Below are 21,264 nucleotides of genomic sequence, written 5' to 3'. Positions count from 1 at the left end.
CTGTATAGCAGCAGTGTGAGACAGCTAGTGTAACCTGTCGTTCAAATTTTGGAGACACCATCACCTTCCAGCATAACATGAGATACGTTGATCACTGCTCAGGGCCAAAGATAGTAGGCATTGGCCCTTTCATCTGTTTTGGTTATTAACAGCGAGTGATGATTTGATCTGTGTCTCCATTATATTTTTGATAATCACTATCTCAGCATCAAGATGTCAACTGATAGTCAGGGCCTTATTCACAAGGATGCCATTAAGACTGATCTTGTAGTGAACAGCACCATAGGATACCAATCAGAACCGTCTCCTCATGGTGTATAAAATGGTGTCCCCCTTTTCAAGTCTGTTTGTTGCGTTCTAGTTCTGATGAGTGCAAAATGAATGTCTTCAACATCTCGTCTCCTTTTTGCGATGTTTAAGTTATGTACTACAAAACAATTATGTTTCTATGAAGTCTGCGTTTGAGTCAAAAATGTTAACTGCATCTCTCTCCACAGATGCTGCCAGAGTTGCTGAGTATTGCTCGCACTTTCTGTTTTCACTATGAAAGACAGATGGTTAACTAAGACAGGCTCAGTATCTACATTTAATACAAAATCATATTTACTAACAAAAACAGAATTGGCTGAAAAAACTCAGCAGGTCTGGCAGCATCTGTGACGTGAAATCCAAGTTAATGTTTCGGGTCTGGTGGCCCTTCCTCAGAACTGTTCTGTCAGTTCTCAGGAAGGGTCACCAGTCCCAAAATGTTAACTCTGATTTCTCTTCACAGATGCTGCCAGATCTGCTGAGCTTTTCCAGCTACTTCTGTTTTGTTACTGATTTACAGCTTCCGCAGTTCTTTCACTTTATCATATTTACTACATAACTTTGTGCAAATACCCTCAATTCCCCCAAAAAATTCAGAATCGAAATTTTCAAGGATATGGATGCTGAAAAACCATCTCTCTTGTACTTAAACTGCTATTAGCAACGAATCACAGTACATGTGGCATGAAGGCATCCACGCTCTAGATTTTCATTTTGCAAGTAAAGTATTCTTGTGGAGAATGTCAAACAGTAAGGAACAACGTACAGAAAATGTCCAAAACCTTCAAAAGTATTTATGCAGGCAAAGACACTTGCTAATGTAATGATTTGAGTTTTTTCTCTTTCAGCATAAGAACCTTTTCTTTTAAAAGTAAAATGGTCTTAAAGTATTTTATCAAGGCATAATCTGAGTTTACCAAGAATGTACTTAAAGGCACAATAATGTCCTTTTTCAAAGTTAGCTTTATCACACTAGAATTGCAATTTAAGCATATCATTCAAGCTGACATTTTACTTATTAATGTACTGATTTATAATTTAAATATACATATGTCAACCAAGTTACAATTTCTCTTGAATAACTTGGCAAACAAACTTGGCTATAAACAGTCCACTAAAAATATTTGATCAGGTTCCACCCTGACGATTCTTCCCATCACACATTTTGAGATTAAATTCGACACACTAACTCAAGTTAACTGATTCAGTCATAACTGCAGGAAGTTTTATGACTTCAAATCACAGCAGCATCTGAACTAAATTTGATAGGGTACAAACCTTAACCAATTCAAATGGATTGTTTTCTCATGGACATAAGTTTGTTAGTAACCACTACATACATGTATGAAACCCAACAAAGTCCAGAAGCACGTTTTTCTCCAAAATTATTTGTTGCTTCTAAAGTCAAAAATGTTTTAAATATGTTCTGAAATTTTCCTTAATTAATCTATGGAATTTTAGGAAAATAATATCATGACATTATTTACAATACTTTAGTACTCTTTCCTAAAGCTGTCTCCACTAAAACTATGGAGCCAATAATGCATTGATTGAGGCCATATAGCTACAGCCCTTTGGAAACATTACTTGAGGTGCAATATTTTTCAGGTCAAATGAAATACTGGTGAGTGTTATTAAAAGAGTCGTTGTTCACTCATTATAAGACAGACCAGAGTTGGACAACATCTGTATGGTACAGACTGCAGAGCTAAAACAGTACTGTATTCTAGGAAACGCTGTGACTTCCAGATGATGTTTGCCTCCAGAACAGTCAGCCACCTGGTCAACCTTTCAAAAACTGGCATATCTTACCCCCATCTATAATAAGTACAGCGATGTGAACCTAGAATCTCTAATGGCAGTCAATTATCTGGTTTAACACATTTAAAACACTAATATTTGCTCAGATAACGATAAATGTGTGTCTAACAAATTATTTCTGAGAGGGTACTATTTCCTAAGTGCTAGTGGCTGAATTAGAAACAATAGCTGGTGAATTCTGCAGTTTTAAGTGAATCCTTCAGATCTCCATTTTAGATACATGTTCAGGTCAGCACATCAGATACCTCACTTGAAAGTGGCACTTTTAAAAAATTATCTCCCGTTCCCCATTCTTCAGATCCATGGTCATGTTAAAGTTCTGTTAACTGAAGACTTGCTGCAAATATATATGCAAAAACAGTCAAGACAATCAGTGTTGTGATGAGCAGGCTTCATTGCTCATTGGCATCAGTTTTGAAGGGGGTGCACTTTGAGGTTTGTGTTGGGGGCTGTTGCGAAGATTGTCATCCATCTATTGGGAGAAAATAAACAGAAGATTTGATAGGTGTGTTTTAATGTTTATTATTGGAGTCAATTAATAAATACAAAATTAACTTTTAGACAATTTACGTTTCACTGAATAACACTATTGCCATTTTCTTTCCAACAAATCTTACAGCTACGAACTGTTCTTTCACAGTATGTCAATGTTTCAATATGTCATACGTGACTCTAAGAAGATGGCAACAGGTAGACCTTCAGATCAATACATCCATTACATTAGGATGCCAATTAGATCTTAAAGCTGATTTATGTGAGAATTAATATGATACTGTGACAACCCAAGTTCATTTACCTCAAGGTAATTTGTACCAATAAGTCTTACTTTATAAATTGATCACTGCTTTAATTGAAAGCTAGGTTCTGAAATGTACTCTTTAAAATGCACCAATTTTTCTCTCTCACTATGCTTAACTCCTGCTCCAGAATGCATAAAATATGGCGAGTTATTATAATCAGCAGAAGTAGCGACTTTTCCGGACAAGAGGCAGAGCGTGAGAAAGGATCAGCTTCACACATAATTGAAATACGTGTTGGAATTCCCATTTCCATTTTTCTTCCCTCTTCCCATGAATCTGGCAATTCCTGCTGTCTGTTTTGCAGGCATCAGCTTTCTAAAAGATGTGCGAGTTTAGCCAATGAGTGTTAGCAGGATATTCAACTGCTGGGGAATCACAGCCATGCTGGGTTCTGCCTTCAGCAGTTATCCACTGGCCAGTTATTAGAAACTGGAATCTTTGATGAACATTGCCTCTCTGGTACATGAACACAAACTAATTGTGGTGCACCTACTTCTAATTCAACATCACAAATCAATTAACTTGCTGCCGCTTTCTTTTGTATGACTCAACATAGTACTAACTCGTGCATTAAGATTCAATTGTAATGCATTATGCAATAGTTTCGTTGGAAAATCTTAATCTAATGCATACTGCTAATTGTGCTAACTAGCTAACTAGGAGTGCATCATTATTCATGACACTTTACAGAACAGATATGTTTAATAGAAAAAGCAATTAAAAGAATCAACCTTCTCAATCAGGTTGGATTCCTTGTTTACAAGCTGTGTCAACTTCTGTAGGTTTGCATCCATCATATCTTCTAAGAGGACAGCAGGGAAAAAAGAACAAAATAGTAGGAAGAAAAGTGTTTCAGAAATAGCAAGATAAAGGAGCATGAATACAATGAACTGCTACAATCCCAGAACTTAGAGCATCAATAAAACAACAATGCTGGCAAAGTCCATTAGTTGACTGCAGGTTGCAGGAGTTAAAATAATAGAATTGCACACAATGAGACCATGGGGTTTGTTATGTCCATGGTGCCTCTCTTGCAAAAGCAGCACAACTCAAAACCTGTTTCACTCCCACCTTTAGCCCATAGCCCGTGAATTCTCTCTCTTCAGGTTCTTACACAATTTCCCCTTTTGGAAGCCATGTTTGAAGCTGACTCCACACATTCTCACGTAATGTACTACTGATCTTAACCAACAGCTGCGCAAAATAGTTTTTCCTCCTGTCAGTGTCATATTTTTTAAGAAGCATTCACCTCAAATTGCTGTCCCCTGATGGGTCTACCTACTCTCAATGGGAACTGTTTCCCAAAATTCACTTTGTCTAGCCCCTCTTGATCCAGAGTACCCCTATCTAATCTCCTATTGAAGGAAAACAGCCCAAATTCTCAAATTTTATCCATATAACCGAAATCCCTGTGAATAAAAAAGTGAAGTAATTCATTCAAAATCTATCACAAAGCTCTTCTCTATGCATTTCAAATTCTGCAAGACCATCAATATACCTCGGAAGTCAACAGAAAGGATCCTAAAAGACAAAATTAAACATGGCTTTGTAGTTCAGACCTTCATTTCTGTCCCTGCACAAGCACAAGACCATGAGAAATAGAAAAAGCTGTTTGCCTCCTTGAGCCTGTGCCAGTACTCAATAGGGTCATGGCTGATCTGACATTCCTCATGTCCACTTTCCTGCCCTTTCCCTGCAATCCTCGACTCCCCTACTGATCATGAATCTCTCTCTCTCAGCATTAAATACACACAAGGACTTTTCCCCCCACAGCTCTCTGTGGCAAAGGGTTCCAAAGACTCTCAACCCTCAGAGAAGAAATTCCTCCCCATTTCTTAAATTGGTCCCCCTTAATTCTGAGACAGTGCCCTCTGGTCCTAGACTCTCCATGAGGGGAAACATCTTGTCGAGTCCCCTCTGAAACGTTTCAATACAATCAATTCTCATTCTTCTAAACTCCAGTGAGTAGAATCCCAACCTGTTCAGCCTTTGCTCAAAAGACAATCCCTCCATGTTAAGATTCCACCTCATGAACATTCTCTGAACTGCCTCCAATGAAATTAAAACGTCCCTTAAATAAGGGGAACTAAAACATACATTAAGGGGAGGAGAAAGAAGACAAGAATTTAGACACATGGCGATCTTCTCTGGTAAGTTCTCAAGACTAAGTAAAAAAAAAATTCAAACACAAACTTGTGCTGTTTGCAAAACTTCTGTACTGAAAGGGACAACAGAATTTTTAAAAAAATTCTTAACAATTTGAACCTAACAAATTTGCTGAGAGAAGCAAGGGCAGAAATTGTGGAAATTCTAGCTATAACCTTTCAGTCCTCTTCAGATGTAGGAAGGATGTCAGAGCACTGGACGACTGCAACTGTTAAAGCACAGTTCTTAAAAAAAAGGATAAAAGGATAGACCTAGTGACTGCAAGTTAATCAATCTAAACGTCACTGGTGGTAAACATAGACACAATAATCTGTGGTAAAGTCAATTGACACTAGGGGAAAATAAAGGTTAACAAATGAAAACCAGCTGTAATATATTAAAGATAAATCTGTTTGATTAACTTGATTTAAGTTCTTTGATGCTGAAGGTTGATAACAGAGGTGTGGTTCTGTTGTGCAGATCAGACTTCAAAAGGCAGTTAATAAAGTACCAGTTAACAATCAAACTTGTGAAACCTGTAGTATTAAAGGGACAGCACTGAGTGAGGTACAAAAGGACAGTTGGTTTTTCAGATTGGAAAGTATTGTAGTTGATGTTGGGACCACTGCTATTTTTAATGTATATTAATGACCTCGACGTGGCATGTCAAAATTTCAATACTTGCAGATGACACAAAACTCAATTTTTTTAATAGTGAGGAACATTGTAACAGAATTCAGAAAGACACTGGTGAATTTAGGAACAATGGCAGATGAAATTTAACTCAGAGCAGTGCACAATTGATTCAATGTTCTAGTAAGTATAAGGGCAGATAACAGGGGAGGCAGTATCATAGTGGCAAATGGATGAGCAATCTACAACCCAGGCTAAAGTTCTGGGGACATGGATTCAAATTCTATCACAGCTTCTAGTGAAATTTAAAAAATAAATGCATTTAACAATACTCAAACTAATCTCAGTAATAGCAATCACAAATTATCGTGTGCAAACCCATATGGTTCATTAATGTCTTCTACGGAAGGAAATCTTTAATTACTTGTCACATCAGACTCTGTGCACTGAGGTTGACTCTTAACTACCCTTTGAAATGGCATGCCGATCCACTCAGTTCAATGGCCATCAAGATGGGTAACAAATGCACCATTCAAGGTGGCAAGACATGTTGAAAAGGCATAAGAAATTCTGAATTTTATAAAGGGGTACTGAATACAAAAGGAATAACAATCTCTTTGTAATTGGAAGACGCAGATTTACAATGTAACTTGCAAAAGAACAGAAGAGACATGAGGGGGAGAAAAGTTTATGCAGTGATCTGTAAATGAGTTAGAGAAAATTTAACAATAACATGGCTTGGAGAGGGTGGACGCTAGGAAATTGTTTCCGTTAGGCGAGGAGACTAGGACCAGTGGCCACAGCCTTAGAATTAGAGGGGGTAAATTCTGAACAGAAATGCAGAGACATTTCTTCAGCTAGAGAGTGGTGGGCTTGTGGAATTCATTGCCGCAGAGTGCAGTGGAGATGCTAAATGTCTTCAAGGCAGAAATTGATAAATTCTTGATGTCACAAGGAATTAAGGGCTACGGGGAGAATGCGGGTAAGTGGAGTTGAAATGCCCATCAGCCATGATTGAATGGCGGAGTGGACTCGATGGACCGAACGGCCTTACTTCCACTCCTATGTTTTATGGTCTTATGGTCTTAACTTTCAGAAGGAAGTTGATTAAATTGATGAAGGGGAAAAGTCTGCAGCATACAGAGAAATGAGGAAGGAGACTAATCGGACAGCTCTTTCAAAGAGCCAGCAGTGACGCAATGAGCCCAACAGTGTTTGTTTGCACTGCATCAGTTTACAATTTTCTGATATTTATTTTCTTTAAATGTAGTTTGAGCACAGCCTTGCAACAGAATGGATTGAAGGTAATAGTGTGTGTTTAATCCATAAAGTTGCATGAGCAAAGAAAAAGGCTGGATTGGCACCACATCCACAAGTACCCACTCCTTCCACCACCAACACTCAGTACACACTGCTGCTACTATCTACGAGGTGCACTGCAGAAATTCACTGAAGATCCTGTCAGTACCTTCCAAGACCCCAAACACTTTCCATCTATAAGACAAGGGTAGTGGAAACATGGGAATATCAGTACCTGTAAGCTCCTCTCCAAGCCACTCACCATCCTGACTTGGAAATATATTGCTGTTTCTTCACTGTTGTTGGGTCAAAATCCTGAAATTCCTTCCCCAATGGCATTGTGGGTCAACCTACAGCATTGCAGCAGTTCAAAGAAGCAGCTCACCATTGCCTTCACCAGGGTAACAAGGCAGTGTTGGGCAGGCAGTGATGCCCATTCCGCACAAGTGAATAATAAAAAAGAAATGGAGCACTATGGACAGACAACATGGGAGTTACAGGTGGCCTGGAAAGGCACAGGCCATAATCAAAGGCTTAAAACCTGTCCAATTGGATCATCAATTGTTTTAACTTCTGAAGACTATTAAAAAGTGTTGCCTAACCGTACACAATCTGAAGGCTTAATGTAAAAAATACATTGTATTCAGCCATGCAGAGAAAATGTACAGAAACAGCAAAGAAAGAACGTTGGATAAGATCATGGCTGGTTTGGGGGCTTCGATAACTGCTTGGAGCTGTGAGTGGAATATTCGCAGCAAGTGAAGTAAATTTAGATGGATGAGGAGTAGCAATACCAGGCATTGCCTCCTCCTTTTGAACATGAAAAACGTACATCGTGATTTCTTTTGTGCATTTTGCTTTGAAGGAGTCTTTCCTTGTACAAACAGGGCAACTGTAATTGCCCCGCTATAACTACAGCTAATGAAGTCGTGGTATTATAAGCCATCCAGACTAACCTACAACTAAATTAGATTCATTTTGTTGTAAACACAAGTAAGTAATTTGTTATAGTCCACAAAGTACTACTGGCATATCTCTCCATTAGAGACTGTCTCTAGTACATTGATGGAATGACACTTTAATTTCTTCACACTCCTTGGCCCTAATAAAGGATTCTATTTTGCCCTCAATTCATTTAACAAACATAGTTTGTTTACAAAGGTACAGGAAACCCAATTTCTTTTATATGGAAAAAAAGGACTTTGAACTTTCAACAAAACATAACTTTGTTTGAACAGAACTCAGCACTTTGGACCTCTTCTGTTATGTAATGAGATCACGGTCAATGTGTACCTCAACATTAAACTGTGGCTGGTAGTGAGTAGTCTTGACCTAACATTCTCAGTTTTGACACATACAACTAACACCAACTCCAAAGCTTTGTGCAGGGGTTCGGGGTGGGGAAAATGAAGCATTTCATTTTCTACTTCCTCGTGTAAAGAGCTCATTTCTGATATCAACCAAATGGACTAATTTTAATTAATAATTCCATGTTTTGCAGTCTCCTCTCACAGCCATTCCCCACCTTGAGTGAATAGTTTCTCTCATTCTTCCAAGGCCTTTAATCATTGTAGCTTTAGCTAGATCATTATTAACTCAAACAAATATCAGTCTAATCTATGGGATTCTGTCAACAATAATTAAACCGTTTCAGTCAGATATATTTTCAATAATCTGCATTGCAACTCCTTGAAGCCCAATATACCCCTTTTAAAGGTGAAATACCCAAAAGTTAATGAAATACTCCAAATATGGTTGAGCTAGAGTTCTGGACTTCCTTTTCTGTTCCAGTGCTCGAGATAATGGATAATATTCCATTTACTGTGATTTCTGTGTTCAGGTTCTACAACATGCCCTGATCTGCTTCTCCACGGTTTCTAGCTTGTCACCATTTAGAATCAATGCTTTCTTATGTTAATGGTCTCATCCTTTCCCACAATGAACTCCATCACCTCTGCTCCTCCATGATTGAGATCTTTATCAAAAGCAAGGAAATGATGCTATTGAAAAGAAAACTTGCCGACAGTATATCTACATTTAGTGAAATCTACGAGTGTGTAACTTTGATACCTATATATGAAAGCAACTAACCATCAAATCCCTCTCCCCCTTTACAAACCTCTGGTATTCCCATTCTCAAAGTGTTATCTCTGGACTATTTTACATATTGTACTTAACAAGCAGCCATTATATTTTTGCTGAAATGCGGCATAGATCTTGAATAAGTTGGCGAGGATGTAATTCCACCCACCACATCCAGTGACTCACCTGTAGAGCTTTGTGTGAAGTACTGACTCAGAATGTTGTCACAGAATTGGCAAAGATTATGGAGCTGATGCAGATGCTTCTGGAGGTGGGCATTAGGCAGCTCTGCTTTATACAGAGGTGCAAGAAATCCAAACGCAAAGGCATCAAAACTGGTCGGTCTACATACAAAACCATGAAGGCACAAGTTATAAGCCAGCATCAATTCTAATAAAAACAGCAGTTGCTGGAAAAGCTCAGTTGGTCTGGTAGCTTCTGTGAAGAGAAATCAGAATTAACATTTCAGGTCCAGATGATCCTTCCTCAGTTCTTTCGGCTTTTTCCAATTCTATCAAAGTTGTTATTGCTCAGGCTTTTCTCACAATATTTCTATCCTGTACTATTGATTTGTAAAAGGTAGGTACATCTGAAATTTAAAGCGTATACAATTGCTATTGCGAGCAGCAAGAATGATGTGAATTAATAAAATCACACCATGCATCAGACTCCTTAAATTTCAGCAAGCACTTTACTATCAGCTGTACTCCACAGCCCACATTAATACTTCAAAAGTTTGTAACCTATGTAATTCCCTTTCTAAAATTCTCAACAGTGTTAATGTAGTAATTATTTTGTGGCAATTACCAGCCTGCTTGCAATTTGTGTGCATTCCAGTGCCACTGCTTCTCATTCCCTTGCCTTGCAAACTCATTCCGTTTATTCATCCTCGTATTTTCAGTGATGCTCCCCTTCTGCAGCCTTCTGTCCACCATTTCCAGCAGCGACCTCAGCCCTCCCTCCACTGGCAGGTAAACCTACATCTCAATCTCTGTCCCCAATGTGTTTTTTTAAAAAAAAAACAGCCCTGTTTGATTTATGATGTTTAGGCTAATATCGCTGCCCCACTAATTGATGTAGATGGCACTTCATCCTTCAGTAGTTCTCTTCTGATCATTCAGCCCACTGAGACTGCTGTCATTCAATATACAGGCTGATTTCATAACTCTTGACTCATAATCCTACAGCACGGAAACAGGCCCTTCAGCCCAACTTGCCCATGCCAATCAGTTTCCAAAACTGAACTATTCCCATTGGATTAGCCCATATCCCTCTAAACCTTTCCTAACCATGTACCTGTCCAAATGTCTTTTAAACGCTGTAACTGTATATGTTTCTATCACTTCCTCTGACAGTTTGTTTAATAGACCACCGTCTGAGTGAAAAAACTTGCCCTTCAGGTTCCTTTTAAATCTTTCCCCTCTCACCTTCTATACCCTCTATTTTTGGATTCCCCTACCCTGGGTAAAAGACCACTTTATCTCTGTCCCTCATAATTTCATAAACCTCTATAAGATCACCCCTCAGCTTCCTATGCTCCAGGGAAAAAAGCCACAGCCTTTCCAGTCTCTCCTTACAATTCAAACCTTCCACAATAACAAACTAATAAATACTTTTTACACCATTTTCAGTTTAATAACATCATTGCAATAGCAGAGCGACCAGAATTGTACACAATACTTGGCCTCACCAATGTCTTGTGCAGCCGTAACATGATATCCCTATTCCTGTACTCAATGCTCTGTCCAATGAAGGCACGTGTGCAAATTGCCTACTTCACAACTTTGTCACCCATGATGCCACTTTCAAGGAATTATATACCTGACCCTTAGGCCTCTCTGTTCAACACAACTGCCCAACACCTTACCATTAACTAGGAGTGTGCTGGCCTGGTTTATCTTACCAACATACAACACCTCCCAACAGCACCCCCCCCCCCACAACCCCATCCCCCCCCCAACCTCCCCATCCCAACAATGTACATCATGGTAGCCCACAAACCCGCCAATACACTAAAACAGCAACTAATGAACTTGAAAGACCCTATACAGACAAGCCAAATTAGTGTCATTTACAAAATACCTTGCAAGAACTGTAACAAACACTACATTGGACAAACAGGCAGAAAAACAGCCACCACGATACATGAACACCAACTAGCCACAAAAAGACATGACCCTCTATCACTGGTATCTTTACAAAAGGATAAGGAAGGACACCACTTTGATTGAGACAACACATCCATCCTAGGACAAGCCAAATAGAGACATGCATGAGAATTCCTAGAAGCATGGTATTCCAACCGGAACTCTATCAACAAACACATTGACTTGGATCTCATTTACCACCCCCAAGAAAAAGAACAGGAAATGAAATCAACAGAGGAAATGTCATCACCACAAGAAATGCCATCACCAACCCAAGGAAACCCAAACATATAAACAGAAAGCAGGCTATACCATGAGTGTTTCATCCAGAGGCTCACTAAAGATGTTACCTAGTATGGTGACAAAACGTTTGAAAACAAACCTTCCAGCACAGTGAGCAAACCTACATCCATAAAGATCAAAGCCATAGAGTCAGCAATCTCCTCCCTGGCTTCCTAGAGATTCCTAGGATAAATACCATCTGGTCCAGGGGACTTATCTATTTTCACATTTGCCAGAATTGCTAACACCTCCTTCTTGTGAACCTCAATCCCGTCTAGTCTAATAGCCTATATCTCACTATTTTCCTCAACAATGCTGTCTTTTTCCAGTGTGAGTAATGACAAAAAATATTCACTTAGCATGTCCCCTATCTCCTCGGATTACACACACAACTTCCCACTACTATCCTTGATTGGCCCTAATCTTTCTCTTGTCATTCTTTTATTCCTGATATACCTTTAGAAAGTTTTAGAGTTTTCCTTGAGCCTATCTGCCAATGACTTCTCATTCCCCCTCCTTGCTCTTCTTAGCTCTCTCTTTAGATCTTTCCTGGCTAACTTGTAACTCTCTCACACCCTAACTGAGCCTTCACGTCTCATCCTAACATAAGCTTTCTTCTTCCTCTAGACAAGAGATTCAACTTCTTTAGTAAACCACGGCTCCCTCGCTCGACCACTTCCTCCCTGTCTGACAGGTACATACTGATCAAGAATACGCAGTAGCTGTTCCTTGAATAAACTCCACATTTCAATTGTGCTGGCAGAGATGTGGCCGACCACATCCGGCAGAGATTTTCCTGCACATCCACCCACCTCATCTGCAGTGTCCATTGCTCTCGATGTGGTCTCCTCTACATCGGTGAAACAGGATGCGTTTCTGGGACACAGGCACTAAACAACCCCATCACCCTGTGGCTGACCACTTCAACTCCCCTCCCATTGCCCCAAGGACATGCAAGTCCTGGGCCTCCTCCATTGCCAAATCTAAGCCACCCGACGACTTGAGGAAGAACGCTTCACCTTCCACCTTGGGTGCATTCTACCACATCGAATCAACATCAACTTCACTAGTTTCCTCATCTCTGCTCCTCCCACCTCATCCCAGATCCAACCCTCCAACTCAGCACCGCTCTCTTGACCTATTGTGCCTGTCCATCTTCCTTGAAACCTAACTGCTCCACCCTTCCCAGCGACCTATCACAATTACCTCCCACCTGCGTCCACCTTTTGCCATCCCACTTATCAGCCCCCCCCCTCCCCAGTCCCAATCCCACATTTATCTCTCAGCCCTCTTCCCACTCCACATTACTGATGAAGGGCTTATGCCCGAAACATCAACTCTCTTGTTCCTCTGATGCTGTCTGACCTGCTGTGCTTTTTCAGAGCCACCCTTTCCTGATTCTCCAGCATCTGCAGTTTTTCCTTCTGTCTCCCACCAACAAGCCAATTGGCTAGCTCTCCCTGAATCCCATGTAACTTAACCTTTCTAACCAGTCTACCGTGCGGAACCTTGTTGAAGGCTTTGTAAAATCCATGTAGACAATGTCTACCACGTTGCCTTCATCCACTTTCTTGCTCACCTCTCCAAAAATCTCAATCAAACTTATGAGACGCTATTTCCCCCGCAAAAAGCCAGACTGACTATCCCTAATTAGTCCCTGCCTTTCCATATGCATGTAGATCCTGTCTCTTAGCATCCCCTCCAACAACTTACCCACCACTGATGTCAGACTCAGCGGTCTGTAGTTCTCTGGTTTTTCCTTGCAGCCTTCTTAAATAATGGCACAACATCAGACACCCTCCAGTCTTCTGGCACCTTATTCGTGGTTATTGATGATACAATATATCTGCTATGGGCCCTGCTACACATTCTTCTCTAGTTTACCACCATGTCCTGGGATGCACTTGATCAGATCCTGGGGATTTATCTACCATTATATGCTTTAAAACCTCCAGCACCACCTGTTCTGTAATACAGATCTTTTCAAAACATCACTATTTTTCTCCGAGTTCCCTAGCTTCCATATCTTTCTCCACTGTAAATACTGATGCGAGATACTCATTTAGGATTCTCCCCATCTCCTGTGGTTCCATACACAGACAGCTACATTGATCTTAAAGGACCCTATTCTCTCCTTAATCATTCTTGTGCCCTGAATATGTTTGCAGAATCACTTGAGTTTAGTGATTGCTTTAATAGTTACATCGTAGATCAGCATGAGCTGTTTAAAATTTAAGATAAACCAGCAGATCCTTTGTGCACAAGATCTAAAAACAGCAATGATAATTATCCTGTATCTAATACAGCAGAGATCAAATGGAACAACCACCATATTAGCTAATCACCCAAGATACAACACTGAGCTATTATTAGTCATAGAGATGTACGGCACAGAAATAGACCATTCAGTCCAACCCGTCCATGCCGACCAGATATCCCAACCCAATCTAGTCCCACCTGCCAGCACTTGGCCCATATCCCTCCAAACCCTTCCTATTCATATACCCATCCAGATGTCTTTTAAATGTTGTAATTGTACCAGCCTCCACCACTTCCTCTGGCAGCTCATTCTATACACGTACCACCCTCTACATGAAAAAGTTGCCCCTTAGGTCTCTTTTATATCTTTCCCCTCTCACCCTAAACCTATGCCATCCAGTTCTGGACTTCCCCAATCCAGGGAAAAGACTTTGTCTATTTATCCTATCCATGCCCCTCATGATTTTATAAGCCTCTTTTAGGTCACCCCTCAGCCTTGGACACTCCAGGGAAAACAGCCCTAGCCTGTTCAGCCTCTCCTTATAGCTCAAATCCTCCAACCCTGGCAACATCCTTATAAATCTTTTCTGAACCCTTTCAAGTTTCACAACATCTTTACGATAGGAAGGAGACCAGAATTGCACGCAATGTTCCAACAGTAGCCTAACCAATGTCCTGTACAGCCGCAACATGACCTCCCAATTCCTGTACTCAATATGCTCACCAATAAAAGAAAGCATACCAAACGGCTTCTTTACTATCCTATCTACCTGTGACTCTACCTCCAAGGAGCTATGAACCTGCACTCCAAGGTCTCTTTGTTCAGCAACATTCCCTAGGACTTTACCACTACGTGTATGAGTCCTGCTAAGGTTTGCTTTCCCAAAATGCACCACCTCGCATTTATCTAAATTAAACTCTATCTGCCACTTCTCAGTCCATTGGCCCATCTGATCAAGATCCCATTGTAATCTGAGGTAACCTTCTTTGCTGTTCACTCCACCTCCAATTTTGGTGTCATCTGCAAACTTACTAACTACACCTCTTATGTTCGCATCCAAATCATTTATATAAATGATGAAAAGTAGTGGACACAGCACTGATCCTTGTGGCACTCCACTGGTCACTTCCGTGAGATCTAACCTTGCTAACCAGTCTCCCATGGGGAGCCTTGTCGAACGCCTTACTGGAGTCCATATAGATTACGTCCATTGCTCTGCCCACATCAATTCTCTTTGTTACTTCAAAAAACTCATTCAAGTTTGTGAGACATGATTTCCCACGCACAAAGCCATGTTGACTATCCCGAATCAGTCCTTGCCTTTCCAAATACATACACATCCTGTCCTTCAGGATTCCCACCAACAAATTGCCCACCACTGAGGTCAGGTTCATTGATCTATAACTCCCTGGCTTGGTCTCACCACCCTTCTTAAACAGTAATTCTGGGTTAGATCTATTTAAAAGTTAGTTTGCATAGAAAAGCAAGTAAAAAAATATACCAATCCATTGCAAAATTCAATATAAAAACCTTTGAAAGGATGGTTCATGCCGCAGGACTTTTGAAATAAGTATGTATACAGTTGCAAAACAAATATTGCATGCAGGTGACATGAATTTCCAGTCCATCCACAAAATCAGAACTTTTGCCAAAACAAAATTCAGTCAGATACATAAAATCATCAAAAATGTAAAATATTAATACATGGAACACAATGAGTGGGATTGCTTACACAGTACCTTGTTTGGAAGATCTGTTGGCAATTTGGTTGCATAGAAACAGAAAGTGGGAGGAGGAGTAGGACACTCTGTCTTTTGAACCTACTCCCACATTCAATATGTTCCTGGCTGATCCTCCAACTCAGTATCCTGTTCACTGTATCTAGGCACCTTGTACTTAAGATGGCACAAAGGACTACAATGCTGAACTTTATATTTCTTTATTTTTCTAATTTATTCCTAAGATCCTGTACCTAGGTACCTTTGTACCGAAGATGGTGCCATAAGTGGCAACTTTGTGAACTTTGTACTTGTGAGTACATGTGACAATAAACCTAATTAGAGTCATAGAGATGCACAGCATGGAAACAGACCTTTCCTTCCAACTTGTCCATGCCGACCAGATATTCTAGTCCCATTTGTCAGCATTTGGACCATTTTCCTCCAAACCCTTCCTATTCATGTACCCATCCAAATGCCTTTAAAATGTTGAAATTGTACCAGCCTCCACCATTTGCTCTAGCAGTTCATTTGATACATGCACTTTAATTCAAGTTCTCCCCATACCTTGATCTCCTAAGCCTTAATAATTATATTGAAATCCATCTTGACAAAATTCAATGTTTGGGCCTTTCTGTGGCAGAGAGTTCCACAAGCTCACTATATTCTAGGAGCTCACCACATTCTGGGAGAAGTTTCTCCTCATCTTATTCTTAAAAATACCTTCCCCCCATCCTTAAGGATGTGATCCCTAGTTCTCTACTTCCCAAATATCAGGAGAATCCTTCCTGCGTTTACCATCAAGTCCTGTTAGAATTTTATAGGTTTCTATGTGATCTCCCATCATTCTTCTAAACTCCAGTGAATATAGTCCTGACTCATCCAGTCCCTCTTCATATATCAGTCCTGCCATCCCAGGAATCAGTCTGGTAAACCTTAGCTGCACTCCCTCCATAACCAAAACATCTTTCCTCAGATAAGGAGACTGAAACTGTACACAGCATTTCCAGGTGTGGTCTCACCAAGGCTTTACATAATTGCAGCAAGACATCCCTGCTCAAACAGCTGAATTAGTAACTATATAAAACCTCCAGATGTCGATTAATTTGCTAGCCTTAATTTGGAAATTGACTGAGAAGACATCCTCCATGCTATCTCTAACTAGTTCAAAAGTGTATGAAAAAGCACCAGCGTCTAATGGTTTAGCACTGCAGTCTCCTAATTTTCTTCCTATGTAAATCTAAAATGTGGACAAAAATAATTAGCTCACAACAGTAAAATCTGCATTCTCAAGAAAAACTAACTGAAACATTAACTGTGACTCTCTCCTCACTTCCTGACCTGCTAAATATTTCCATCATTTTCTATGTTTAGAGTTTATATACACACACACACACACACACACACACACACACACAGACAGCACAGAAACAGCCCCTTCGGTTCAACTGCTAAACAGATATCCTAAATTAACCTAGAACTATTTGCTAGCATTTGGCCCAGATTTCTTTTAACCCTACCTACTCACATAACCACCCAGATGCCTTTTAAATGTTGTAATTGTAACAGCCTCCACCACTTCCCTGGCAGTTCGCTCCCTACACGTACCACCCTCTGCATGAAAGCGTTACCCCTTATAAATCTTTCCCCTCTCACCTTAAATCTATGCTCTCTACTGGTGGACTCCTTCACTCCAGGGTAAAGACCTCGTATATTTACCCAATCCATGCCTCTCATGATTTTATTAGCCTCTAAGGTCACTCCTCAGCCTCCAATGCTCCAGGGAAAAAATGCTCCAGCCTGTTCAGCCTCTCCCTATAGCTCAAATCCTCCAACCCTGGCAACATCCTTTTAATCTTTTCTGAATCCCTTCAAGTTTCACAACATCCTTCTTAGGGCAGGGAGATCAGAATTGCACATCGAGTTCCAATAGTGGTTTACTTTAGTTTACAAATGTACAAGATTAACTCACATTAAAAAGTAGATGTAAACAATCCATAGTTGTTCGGCAGTTGTAATATTATGAACACAACAGTGTACTGTTCACGCCTCCACATCCATCCTCTTTCCATCTAATGGAAAATCAAAGGCTTAATTGCCAAGATGGAGAGGAGGGCCAAAGGAGCACTTATGACAGTTCAGAGACAGAAAAACCCTAGACAACCAATCAGGGAGGAGGATAATTAGAGCACAAACTGGTAGGGTTCTGTTTATTGCTATAATTTCCCTGACACTTCTTCCTCATCAATACTCACATTTTCCCAAAGAAGAAATTTGATGTTCCCAATCTGTAGGATAGAAGGTTCAGACACTCTTTGGCATCTCTGTAGATCTGTTCAAAACATGCCACAGAAACAGAGTTGAGACAGTTAGAAAGTTAATTATTTAACATATCGCACCAAGAAATAGGAGTAGTACTGGATCTTAATGAGATCTTTAACATAGCACTTTCTTGATGCCCAAAATAATTCACACATTGCCACATTTTTAAGCTAAACTGTATATAGGAAGAGTTAGCAGACAAATCACATGCAAGGTAGTCAAGCCCAAATCTCTCAGTACAAGTACACTGTTCCTCCAGAGTCAATTATAGTAATCAAAAAGAATAATTGTGCCAATTTATTCTCCTCCCCATATTGCAGAATCATTGATAACAATTGTGCTGTTCAATTGATCCTGTGGTTAAGCACAGTGCAATGAGGTTGCAAATTTCTCATTTAGGAATAGGTCGTAAGTCTCCAAGTAGCTACACATACCCTCAATACCCTTATGTAGATCTGCAAGGCACATCATAGTCATACAGTTTTTCAGCTGCAGTGAAATACTGGGATAGACTCTCAACAGTGTTCTTTCCTATCCTGAGTCTACATAAGCCAGACACTAAATGCAGTTCAAAGCCGGCCTGCATTGTGACAGGGAAGGGGAGGAATGCAAGAACAGGTATAATTTTCAATTAAGCTGGAAGACTTTGAACTTGATGTGCGAGAAAGCAGAGACAGTGCAGATATATAATATAGGAGCTAAATTTTGGAAAAGTTGTACGGTGGAGCTCAAGAGTTTAGTGATCAGAGGATTGAAAAGGTAAGGCTGAAGGCAGCTGAAACACAGACAGAAGTTTTAGTAAGACTGGGGAAGAAGGAAGCAATATTACAAAAGTGGAAGTCAGCAATTTTGGCGAAGGATAAAATACATGGGATTTAAACTCTTGGTTGAACTTTTGGCTTCTTTCCATTTGATTTAATCAGAGTATTTGCAGACACAAATGGAACTGGTTCATAGTTGGGAGCTTTTGATAGAAACCAAATAACACAGCTGAGGCCAGCTCAATACTGAATTGAAGTGGGCTATGTTAAATTACTTGATGTTGAGAAAATTAATATCAGAGAAGTTAATGAAGGCAATCCATTTTGAAATTCACTAAAAAAGCATCATTTGATTAATATAACAAAGTATCCATACCATTATTGACCCATTGTTACCTACATTTCTAAAAATCTTCTCCTTGACCCATGACTCATTCTTCCAAAGGCACCTGGAGTATCTGCATCATAGACACTTGAAATATTGAAGAGGTTTTGGCTTTACAACTTCCCCTAGATAACCATTTCATATGTCAATTACTCAGTACAAAGTGGAGCTTCTTAATATTGGTCCTGGATGATTTAGCAGCTCTTTGAGACAGGACACGTTAGACAGAATGTTCTCCCTGTGGATAAGTATCACTCACTCTGGATCCAAACAGTAAGAGGGACTTCAAAAATGAGGTGGGTTAGATTATGTTCTCCTCAACTCATTAGATATGCACATGCATGTAAGATATCACATTTTATATGGGGAAATTCCTAAGCCTGTTGGGATCTAAGTTCCAACGTACAGACACTGTATTTAAAAAGGCATCCACAATGCACTTCAGTCTCTGCAACTAAGCAGCATCACTCAGTCTCTGCCCATGATCCCACCCACCCCTGGAGATGTCAGAGACCAGACAAAAAAAAAGGCAGAGCCAGGTTTTAGCAAAGGTTCCTTGGAGACTCTTCTACAAGCTGTCCAAGAGAAAATGGAGGGCACAAAGAGGTCATGCCAACTGATAAAGGTTACCAAGCCAGAGATAGCTGTGAAGGTCAGCACCCATGGGCAACTCAAAAGAAGTCGGCTCTATTGCACAAGAGGTTGAATGAAAGAATAGTTGACCATGGATTTCCAGACTTGTTTAGTTACATTCCTCTGATATACTTAATGTTAATGGAATCTGAGGAGAGGTGATATATTCACTAAATGGTCCACTGTTAAAGTGAAAGGTGGCAGGAAACAAAGAGAAACATCTGGAGTTTTACACTGCATGCAATGTGCCAGAACTAATAATGACGCTCTCTCTCACTCGCTCGCTCTCTCTCTCTCTCTCCCCTTTCCCTGCTTTTTCTCTCTCCCTCCCCAACCTCTTTGTCTCTCCATTTCCAGATCATTCTTGTTTTCCCTCTCCCTACTCCTTTCTGCTGCAATTGAATCATTGTGCAGTTCAGTTTCAATATTTAAAATAATCATTTTGCTTTTGGCGGCACATTTTAGAGCCTAATGATTCAGTCTGGTGCTCAGAATCTCTCAGGTGAAGGCAGCTTCTCTGGTCAAGACAAAATTTTACCGGGAAATGGCGCTTAGGCAATTTTAGTTCAGACAATCCTGCATTCTGGAATATTATGTGACCCCCCTTCAGAGGTAACAGAATAGAGGATGAAATAAAAGTTCTTTGTTTGCTAATTAGATTTTGCCCCTTGCACATTTGTAGGACTACAGCTGTTTAAAAATGGCTCATATCTGAAGAGAAATAAATATTTAAATAACGTATGATTAACTTGAAATGCTTCAGCTAAGTGTGGGCTGGATGGAATAGATAGGGAGAAGCTGTTCCCACCAGTAAAAGGAGCAAGAATGAGAAGGACAGAGATTTAAAGTGGTGTTTAAAAGAAGCAAGGGTAATGTGGTAAAGTCTGTTTTCCTATAAGGGGTAGTGAGGGTATGAAATGCATTGCCTGCTTAGAGACATACTGTACTCTGACAAGTCCTTGGCTAGGGAGACCAGAGCTGGACACAGTCCTCCAGCTGAGGGCTCGCCAAGGCTTTATATAACTGCAACAAGATGTCTTTACTCCTGTAACCAAAGCCCCTTGCAAAAAAATACCGACCAGTCATTGTTTTGTTAACTTGCTTGCTGTACCTACATGCTAGCTTTTAGTGACGCATAAACAAGGACACCCAGGTCCCTTTGTACCCTGAGACTTCCCCACCTCTCACTCTTTGAAATACACTTTGTCTATTTGTTTTGTTTCTTCAACCCAAGTGTAAAGTAGAAGCTAATATCAGAGAGGAATAATAGGCTTTACAAAATACAGGGAAAGACTGCACAGAGATATAGAATAGTAGATGAACAGGAGAAGGCAGGAAAACAGAGAGATACAATCATTCTATAGCAGCTATGTGAATGTACTGAGTGAGGTAAATAACATTCATGAGTCATTGCTGCAGATTTCCAGGTAAAAGTATGTGGTTATGGCTCTAACAGAGATTTGATTCAGAGACATTCAATATTCCTGAAGGTGGGGTGTTCAGGAACATTGGAAGGGAATGGAAAGAAAGATGTTCAGCAGTGTTGGTTAGGGAGGACATTACAATCCTGAGAAAGGCTATGTCCCAGTGGATTCAATGTGACTAGGTCCCCTACCTCCACCCTGCCTGACCCTTGCTGACCCCAGGCTGAGAAGGGCCAACTTTGC

At 40.3% G+C, this 21,264-nt stretch overlaps 1 protein-coding gene across 2 annotated transcripts in view; it reads right to left on the bottom strand.

Moving 5' to 3' along the window:
* Positions 1-1,256: 1,256 nt before the first annotated feature.
* The window catches only part of mtx3 (metaxin 3), a 36,124-nt gene continuing 16,116 nt past the window's right edge, over positions 1,257-21,264 (bottom strand). The window contains exons 6-9 of one of the 2 annotated variants that reach the window (XM_072596082.1): positions 17,752-17,828; positions 9,276-9,433; positions 3,662-3,732; positions 1,257-2,602 (exon numbers count right to left, since the gene is read on the bottom strand). In XM_072596082.1, coding sequence (XP_072452183.1) covers positions 2,501-2,602; positions 3,662-3,732; positions 9,276-9,433; positions 17,752-17,828 — 408 coding nt within the window. In that variant the 3' untranslated portion in view covers positions 1,257-2,500. The remainder of the gene's footprint in view (positions 2,603-3,661; positions 3,733-9,275; positions 9,434-17,751; positions 17,829-21,264) is intronic. The other variant, XM_072596091.1, reaches the window with a different exon arrangement.

Source organism: Chiloscyllium punctatum, chromosome 2 (genome assembly GCF_047496795.1).
Source record: "Chiloscyllium punctatum isolate Juve2018m chromosome 2, sChiPun1.3, whole genome shotgun sequence".
NCBI classification, from domain to species: domain Eukaryota; kingdom Metazoa; phylum Chordata; class Chondrichthyes; order Orectolobiformes; family Hemiscylliidae; genus Chiloscyllium; species Chiloscyllium punctatum.
This window is presented reverse-complemented; position numbering and strand designations above follow the sequence as displayed.